The sequence below is a fragment of the Helianthus annuus genome, chromosome 12 (assembly GCF_002127325.2).
Source record: "Helianthus annuus cultivar XRQ/B chromosome 12, HanXRQr2.0-SUNRISE, whole genome shotgun sequence".
Taxonomy (NCBI): Eukaryota; Viridiplantae; Streptophyta; class Magnoliopsida; order Asterales; family Asteraceae; genus Helianthus; species Helianthus annuus.
This window is the reverse complement of record NC_035444.2, coordinates 88,622,463-88,632,047: the sequence shown is the minus strand read 5'-3', so window position 1 is coordinate 88,632,047 and position 9,585 is coordinate 88,622,463. Positions and strand designations below refer to the sequence as shown.

General features: G+C 30.9%; 1 protein-coding gene across 1 annotated transcript; it reads right to left on the bottom strand.

The window, feature by feature from the left end:
* Positions 1 to 4,800: 4,800 nt before the first annotated feature.
* LOC110896872 (agamous-like MADS-box protein AGL16) lies at positions 4,801 to 7,400 on the bottom strand. The gene is made up of 4 exons (XM_022143929.2): positions 6,231 to 7,400; positions 5,985 to 6,084; positions 5,251 to 5,292; positions 4,801 to 5,154 (listed from the first exon to the last, which is right to left on the bottom strand). Exons 1-4 carry the CDS (start codon positions 6,281 to 6,283, stop codon positions 5,104 to 5,106), a joined length of 246 nt encoding a protein of 81 aa, XP_021999621.1. The 5' UTR covers positions 6,284 to 7,400; the 3' UTR covers positions 4,801 to 5,103.
* Positions 7,401 to 9,585: the final 2,185 nt, after the last annotated feature.

The window sequence follows — 9,585 nt, the reverse complement described above, 5'->3', positions numbered from 1 at the left end:
TTTTCAGTTGATTGTTGTATAAATAAAAACGCCATATATAATAAAAACGACAAAACAGCCAAAATGCTTGTTTAAACGATATCATCATGTTAAACGCCCCCAAAAACTCCCAAACTATAATAAAATTAGTTTGAAAAAGTATTATAAAAAACCCAAAAAAAAAGAATAAAAAATAAAAAAACAAACATGAAAATGTAACTAGAAACAGTAACTTCAAATCAGAAAAACTGAAGATAGGGGAAATTTATTATATTAGAATATTAAACGCCAAACTTGAAAGATGGGACGTGTTACAGACTTCAGAGATAAAGCTTGTCAAAAACAATAATTACAAACAGTAACTGAAAAGACGAATACTTTATTATAATAACGCACCACCTAATTTAGGCGCCAAAAAGACATCCTATAAAATGATACATCTTAGCAACTTCCATTTAATCAAACCAAAAAAACAAATGCCAATACTACTAAATACCACTCACTGTAAAACGCCAAAAAAATCAAAGATGGCTAATATGCTTTCTTGGATATTAAGTATTGTTATTCGTCAAGTTTCACTGAATGAATTGTTAGGGGAGGCGAGTAACTCAGTAAGATTTTGCTGCATGAGATGGACAAAAATTTAAGAAAAAGATACTAATGCCAGTCATATAGCATTTTGTATTTTTTGTTCTTGAAGAAGGCTTAGATGAGGAGAAGAGATCAATGACACTGAAGAATGGGATGATGATAAAGATAAAGATCAACATGAAGAAAAAGCGAAAAACCCACCCACACGTCATAGATCTATGTCCCCAAACATCCACAAAAAAACCACTTCAACAGACGAGCAGGGAAAATAATCAAACCGATGGGTTTGTTAAGTTTTACATAAAATGGCATATTTTGGTGTCAGTTCTTCTACTATTAAAGAACAGAGAGACTGATGACAGTGAATATTGTGAAGAGAGATCAGATTAGGATTTTTAATTTATTTTTCTTCGCTTGTATTTTTTTTTACTGTGGCTGAAATATAATCCAACATTTGTAAAACGCCAAGATAACCCAAACGCCAAAATGTTTATAAAAAATAATAGAACAATGGGCCATCTTGTTTAAAACCCCTTTGAAAAACGCCATTCAAATAGATTTCCTGCCCCCTGGGTTCCAATGGCATACGATGTGAATAAACGCCATAAACGCCAAAATGTTGATACAATGAAACCATTAAAAACGCCATAAAGTACTGAATTTGGTTAACGCCAAAAATCTTAAACACCAAAAATTAAAACAATATCGGGAAAAGCGGAACTGGAAAAGCAGAAGATGAAAGGACAAAAAAGCCCCTCCGCCCTTCTCTAAGCCGAGTGACACGTGTTGGGCCAGGAAGCGTTCTCACCGTTCTCACACTTTTGAGCGTTTTCTCCCGATCCCGTTTCTATATATATATATATATACATATATATATATATATATATATATATATATATCAAAGAGTAAATTACTGTTTTGGCCCCTTTGGTTTGGCAGTTTAACCCTTTCAGCCCAAAAAGAAATATTTTAGCATATCAGACCCCCCCCCCCCCGATGTTGCATTTTGTAATGGTTTTGACCCCTAACACTAACTTTGTTACTTTTTTGTAGTTAAGTGTAAAAGTAATTAGGTCATTATATACCTCAGGGGCTGTCTTTTATAATTACAAACTTCATTTAATATTTAAGAGATTATTAATGTAATTACTCAAGTTTTTTTATTATTTCGTTATTTTCACGATAATTATTTAATAAAATATGTTTTATATATACACACGAATAAATATGTATTTTCGTTAAGCGTTTGTTTTTTATAAACATCGTTTTTAAAATCGTTTGTCTTTTTTTAACTTTTTTTAACCGTATATCGTTTTTAAAATTATTCCTTTTTAAACTGTTTGTTTATGAAAATCATTCTTTTTAAAGTTTTTTAAACAACTCATTTAGCACCGTTCTTTTTAAAATCATTTTTTTAACTTTTTAAACAATTCAATTTTTTAAGTAGTTGATTTTTAAACGCGTTTCTTTTTAAAGTGTCCATTTTAGAACCGTTTTTAAAACCGTTCATTTTTGAAACTTTGTATTCAGTTTATTTATAGCCGTTAGGAAAAATGAACTTCAGAAAATGAACGATTTCAAAAATTGGAGGAATTTAAAAACGATCGATTTTAAACAAACGAGTGGTTTAAAAACGAAGATTAAAAAAAGACATTTATAAAAAAAGCAAAACCTTAAAAAAATAAGTTAACAAGTGTAAGGTTTTAAAAAAACACACAAATTTAATAAACGAAAGGTTTAAAAAATAACGAATTTTGAATAAATAATCCGTCCAAAGAAATGGAAGATTTGAAAAAAAAAAATAAACCACTCTAAAAAAGTTTGAAAAATGAACGATATTTTGCAAACTTTTTATTAGAATGTTTCATCTTTTCAAATATTACATTTTTTTGTTTTTTATACACGTCGTTTTGTAAAATTTTAAAAAAAACGAACGACTAAAAGAGTGAGTTGTTTCAAAATGTTAAAAAAACTAATGATTTTAAAACGAATGATATGAAATGAAGTGTTTAAAAAAACTTTAAGAGACAAATGACTTTAAAAAGAACGATTTTAAGAAAATTAAACGGTTTAAAAAGGAACAATTTTAAAAACGATAGATGGTTTAAACAAAATGTTAAAAAACAAATTAGTTTTAGAACGATATTTATAAAAACAAACAGTTAATGAAAATACATATTTATATGTATATTTAAAACGTATTTTGTTACATAATAATGGTGAAAATAACGAAATAATAAAAAAACTTGAGTAATTGCATTAATAATCTCTTAGATACTAAAAAAAACTTTGTAATTATCAAAAATAACCCCTAAGGTATATAATTAACTAATTACCCTTACAGTTAAATGCAAAAAAGTTACAAATTTAGTGTTAGGGGTCAAAACCGTTATAAAATGCAACATCTGAACCGCTATAAAAGTAACAAAGATGTAAGATTCAAAAAGGCGAGCTGAATCGAATGAGCAAATTCTGAGCATTTTTCCAGCGAGCATCGGACGAGTTTCCAGCAATTTGAACAGCCGTAATTCAAACAACAAAAACCTTATCTCTTTTCTAAAACCATAGCCACACCTCCCAAACCTGCAAATATGGAATCCATATATTATACTACAACGGCTGACACTCAAATACACAAACAACACCTCCGATTATACACATATCAAACCATAAATCTCCCCAAAACCAGTTTTCCTATTTCTTCATTTCAAACACTACAAACTATAATTCTAAATCAAAACTGTCCGTATTATAATAGATAACCACAACTGTCAACCTGAACGGAAACACGCAACTAAGTTTTTTAAATCTTCGGATAACAAGTACGCCTACCCACCAGAGCAACAATTACGCCGGATGCAAACTCAAGATCAAGATTAGGGTGATGCAAAGTCAAGATCCGACTTAACCCGAAAAAATGAGTCGTCTGGACTATTAACAAGATGGAACGGATCCAATTCGAATCTTTGCTTATGGGTCGGAGTCTCCTACGGGGGTCGGGCCGCCGGGTCATGGGTCTTAACATAACCGGTGCAGGTAATCTTAGATAAATTGTCATATGCAATTTCAAAGCTTGAAGAAATTAGGGTCTTATCTCTCCCATTTAATGATTAAGAGGGTGACATTGGAAGTGTAATTTGGGGTTGAAGAAATCATAAGTGGTTGATCTTGAAGAGAATATGATTAGTGGGAGTTTGCAGTTTTATTATGGAGATTTAAGGGATATATAGGTTTTGCATGTTGGGGTAGGAGGTGGTGTGGGCGTTGGTGGTAGCAGGTGGTGGTGGTGTCTGTCGTAGGTAGTGGTGAGGGCGGGAGTTTGCCCTAGAGAGAGAAAGAGAGGGGAGAGAGAATGTGTTTAGATATATATATATATATATATATATATATATATAATATAAATCATTTTTTTTAATTATTAGAAATATTAAAATAGTTTTGTTAAATAAATAAGTAAAAAGACCATATCGCCCTTCACTTAATGAGTAAAATTAACTGTGTTAGGGTTAAAGGACATAACGTGTAAGATTTTTAAACATCAAGTATAAAACTCATAATACCGTCTGAAATTTGGTATAAAGTTAAACGACAAAATTTGTAATTCGCCGATATAACTATTTTTGGTTCTTGCAGCAAAAGAAAACAATAATAATTTATCTTTACACTTACCATTATGGGAGTTGCTCACTCAGTAAAGGCACTTGTCTCTTATAGTGGGATGCGTTCGGTTCAATACCAAGCAAAGAGTAAATTATTTTTATTTGGTGTTATTTAAGAGTATGTAAGCATTGTGATTAAAAAAGAAATTTATCTTTACACTTGATCAATACAATATGACATTATGAGCTTATTAAAAGGATCGATTAATCAAGTTGCATATTGAAGTCTTATAAACAATGAAAAAGTTACCATGAGAGGCCGGAACAAATGAAATATAAATAGTTTGGTTTCATGAGAGTAAATATATAAGTTAAATTTTAGTGTAGTTGTTCTAATCTGGTTATTTATTATATAGATGGACTTTTTCTTAATGTATCAATGTATGCAATTTTCATTGTAACGACACATATTATATAATGGTTTTTATTAATGATCCGGCTCTCATGGATTATTTTTTTTAATCTAAAACACCATACGAGGCCCCTGAAATTGTTATAAACAATTAAAATAAACTGTGCAATTCATTTCTTTTTATTTTTAAAGTCCAAGCGACAAGTGATTAGGGCCGGTCTAGGCCATGTGCAGAGGTGGGTGACCACACAGAGCCCACCCTCTCGCAAGTCCAAAATTTGAAAATTATATATACACACACGTTTTTGTGTTCTATGTAAAACGTAAACAACGGTTGAGTGTTGTATCAAAACACTATATTCCTTTCAACTGCATCTTATGGCAAAATAACACATATCATAACCCTTATTTTTTTCTCTAATGTTGAAAGGTGATATAGTTCAAGAGTCCTTGATCCTCAAGATGCTCAGCTTGACACACCAGCAGATTGCAAATTGCTGGGGCTATGAGCTTCACTGGTGTTTAATGCAGTACACCCATTGTTCTCATCACATGTAGCTGCATATGCTCTTGCTTCATAAAGATGATAAAAATAAGAACATAGTGCTTAATTTCTTCATGTAAAAAGAAATTGGATTTGTGATCATCTAAAGGAATTTTGAAGATTACCTTCTTGTAGAGATTTATGTTTTGTTGATGCATCAGGCTCCCCTATACATGGAAAAATCCTCATACCTTTTAGTCGCTAATTAAATACATATAAAATATAATATACCAACACTTAGTGTTTTGGGTTGTGAAAAAATTGCAAAATCTTGTTTTCGTACAAAGCTTATGGGACTAGCCAATACCCTGCTAACCAACGGGATCAGGTAAACTGTAGTGCTTGCACCAGGAGGTGACCTTCAATAGATTATGATAGTAAACCAATGGAAGCAAGAGATGAATTCAAGATCTCTACTAGAGGGAATTATGTGTCTATAAATTCCTTATATTTGTTTTATGAAAGCTAATTATATATTTTCGTAAAAAAATCGAATGACCAAGAAGAACGATAAAAAATAAGTTAATGAGTTGCTATCAAAATATGCAACTTTAAGCAGCACCATAGCAATGCAATTCGATTTATGTGTCAGAAAAAACAAAAAGAATTTTGTTGTGGTAGGAAGAAGCTAAAATGAAAATGTTAAGGAATAGGAAAACAAGAACAAATACCTTTCTGCAAACAACATTAATGATAATATTTTTAGGACTACAAAAAACAGATACCAAAAAACACGTGAAAATAAAAATGCCTAAACAAACATTGCTTAAAGTATTTAAACTTATTTGAGACTATATAAATGTCTTGAATTTGAAAAGTTGTACATTGTCTTGCCGAATAACCGTGGTTTCTGCATTACCTTTTTCATTCGGATACCTTGTAGGCTTATTGTTAACTTGTTCTCTAGTGTTTGCAGGTCTTCAACTCGCATACCACAGAGTTCTTCCCCCATCAGTTGCCTGATAGATATTACAACAGCCGATCAAGCATGAAAAAGCAAATATCCCAACATAACATTAAGTCCTTTGTTTTAATGTGGGATTCTTTGATTTAATTAACTCTAGATTATGTATTAGGAAGTAATAATTAGTTAGATGTGACTAACCGATGAGCTTCATGCAAGTTCTTGAACTGTTGCTTCAGTTTTGCTACCTCCATTTGCCAAAGCTAGCAATCGTGTGTTGAATCACCGGTCGATCAATCGTATATGCAAAACAAGATGAGCGTACTTGCAATAATTAAATGCTCACTCAATATATGAAAAACAAATAGTAAACTCCTTAATTAATTAATTTTAAAGTTAATGTAACATACTTTTGGTAATACATGATTTATTTAGTTTAAATTTTATGTAGTTCATAATGAGAATATTGCGATTATAAAGTTATTATTTTTTTATCAAAGTTTAAGAGTTTCTGGATATACTCAATGAATGCTACCGAAACAAGACAAACGAACTACCATCCAATGGAACTATATGTCTTAATGAGAAATGTTCGGTCTCAAGAATCTCCACAAATTCATGTGTCGTTTACAAGCTTATGTACATATATACTTTCGCAAGTGCGGAGATCAGGAAGTAGTTCGTTTCCTTATTTGATATGAGATGCATATTAGAGGGTATGTTGTGATCAAATAATTGATATTCAACATACATGTTTGTAAATGTGACATTTTATTATTAGGAAATATTTGATGATTATACAATAGCCAAAGAAACTATTAGATTCTTATCTCCATAATTCACTCCTCATTGAGTTTATATAATTGGTCTTCTCTAAATAATATATTGTATAAGGTCTTTATTAGTTTGATAAAGCCTAGAATGTTTTGTAAAAGTTACATGGTGTTGCGAAGATCAGAGATCGTATATGCTCATAACTTGAAGATCATATAATTCCATTGAAAAATAGTTCGTTTTTCTTGCATCCGAAGAAAATTCATGAGTATATTGTGGTGTTTATGCATGTTTGGTGTTTGTCTATACTAGAGTTGTCTTACCAAGGTTAGGGTTTTATAAACATTCATCTTTGTACATCCCTTTCCATCTGATGATTCACACATCCAGTTCCATAGGGAAATGAAACATAATAGATAACAATACATAATACCTTAGTAAAGGTTTATTGTAATGATCTCTGTCACAATTAGGAAATATGATTTGGTTAGGTTTTCGTTGTAGTTATTCTCATTATATTTTTATTAAGTTTCTTTTGCAATTATCCAATATATAGTTGATTAACAATACATAATACGTTAGGGAGTTTTTATTGTTCTATTAAACATAAGGAAATATTACACATACCTTGACATCTGAAGCTGAAATAACCAGTTGATTGTTTTCTTCTTTGGACCTATTGTAGCGTTGAATCACTGATTTCGTTATGAATTAACATAAATAATGAATAAGATTCTTAATTAGCAAGGACAAAAAATGAATTCCAAGTGTTTTTTCTTTTTGCAACTTAAGAAAAAAATGACTAGCTAGGTTCAATAATTATATTTCAAATATTGTTCAATAATTATACTTCAAGTTTGAACAAAGAAAATGTAATGGTATTTAACAGACATATATATAGTTTGCGATTGCATGTGTATACATTTCAAGCTGTTTCACTAGTTAAAAACTTTAAAAATCATTCTTTATGGGTTATCACATGTTAATGCTCATAAGTTTTTGGGATATGTGTATGATCAACATTTTCATTCAGAAAAACACATGGAAATCTTGTTGATGAGTTTGATTCACTAATAGTTATCTATCTCTAAATATGCTTACAATTACAAATTGGTTTATACTTGCACTAGAGTGTAAAGCTAAAATTAAGACATTTTAGAACAAAATCACTTAAGATAGCTAATTCTTTTGCTACATAACCTGCTGTTTGAGAATCCATAGAGCTTGTTAGTACTGGAGAAGATGATGACACCAACTTGAGCATCACATAAAATGGCTAATTCTTTTGCTTTCTTTAACAACCCATTCCTTCGCTTTGAGAAAGTTACTTGTCTACTAGTTGAGTTGTCTATTCTCTTGATTGTAATATTCCCTCTTCCCATCTTCTTCCCTTCGCTACTTCTAGTTTTGATTTTAAGCAACGTTTCTTGAGTGTGTGTGTGTGTGAGAGAGAGAGAGAGAGAGAGAGAGAGAGAGAGAGAGAGAGAGAGAGAGAGAGAAAGAGAGATTTAGATCTTAATGAATGGTTAAGCAAAGGTCTAAAAGTTACTTAAAGGCATACACATGTACATGGAAATATTTATAATTTTAAAACATATATAATTGTACATCCATAGGTAATTATCTACATATCTCTGTAATATTGTTAATATGAGCTTGCTAGAGCTTTTATGTAATGGTTGAGCAAATAAAATTTGTGATAGTGTGTTGATATTGTGTCGCACTATTTGAAGATAAGAGTTCACGTAAAAAATTCGAAGTCTTTTAATTTTTTTTTCAAGATACATAAAAAAATTCGAAGTCTTTTAATTTTTTTCAAGGTACATATGTGTTTCTATGGATTTTCCATCTGCTTTATGCTTTAACTTTCGATTTACCCGTCATGAATTTACCCATCATCTATAGAGTTTCATTAGGAAATTTATGGGCATTGTATTACTTATATGCTAATATGTGTCTTGCACACGTGTTTGCTTCTATTTCAATCAACGCTTTCATCGTCTCTTATTAGTTACTTACGATGGCTAGTCAAGATTCAATTGTCGTGACCCGTCAAGTCCATTAGGGTTTCACTGATGGATGGTATGATCACTGAAGGCTAGACGATGAACCTTGCTGTCAATAAAAACACTATAATTTATGGTGTTTGGCTCGCTTTAAATTTTGTTAAAAAAATATGTCATATAGCTTTTCGTATATGTTTTATTATATTTTATTAAAAACATGTTTGGTATAATTATAGACATCGGCCTAGTACATGGCTGATACATACACAAGACACATCAGCTATCAAGTCCAATTTCACTTGCAACACATCCATGTTTCCTTTTTTTAGTTCCATGTTCTTATTATTGTTTGCAATATCTTCATGTTCCTGTGTATGTTTCTGTATTCTAGTTCTTTTAACTTTTCTTGTATTTAATCATGGTTTAATTAGTGAAAAGATAGAAAAAATTGTTGCAAAATTAGTCTTTTCATCTTTGTTCTTGGAGCCTAACCCACTCTACGGGTATCTATCGGGAGATTGACCATTTGGAATCGCTTTAGGAAATAGACAATTCTTTGATCATATTCTTAATATAAAACCTGATTATATATTAAAAACACGACTTTTAGTAGCTATTTTTTTAAGTTCATTATCTTGGTTGTTTCATAGCATCCAGCTTCTATATATGTAAATAAAAGAATACAATATAGTGCCCGATTATTTACTTAGACATCATGTGTTCTATAATATAGATTAGCGAACATTTGAACATGGGTTTGTTAGTTTTGTTTGGCA

Coding starts and splice junctions, on each gene's coding strand:
- LOC110896872 (XM_022143929.2), bottom strand. CDS start 6,283: ATGGAGGTAGCAAAACTGAAGCAACAGTTCAAGAACTTGCATGAAGCT. Junction 6,085..6,230: donor AACTTGCATGAAGCTCATCG/GTTAGTCACATC, acceptor AATATCTATCAG/GCAACTGATGGGGGAAGAAC. Junction 5,293..5,984: donor AAGGTATCCGAATGAAAAAG/GTAATGCAGAAA, acceptor TTCCATGTATAG/GGGAGCCTGATGCATCAACA.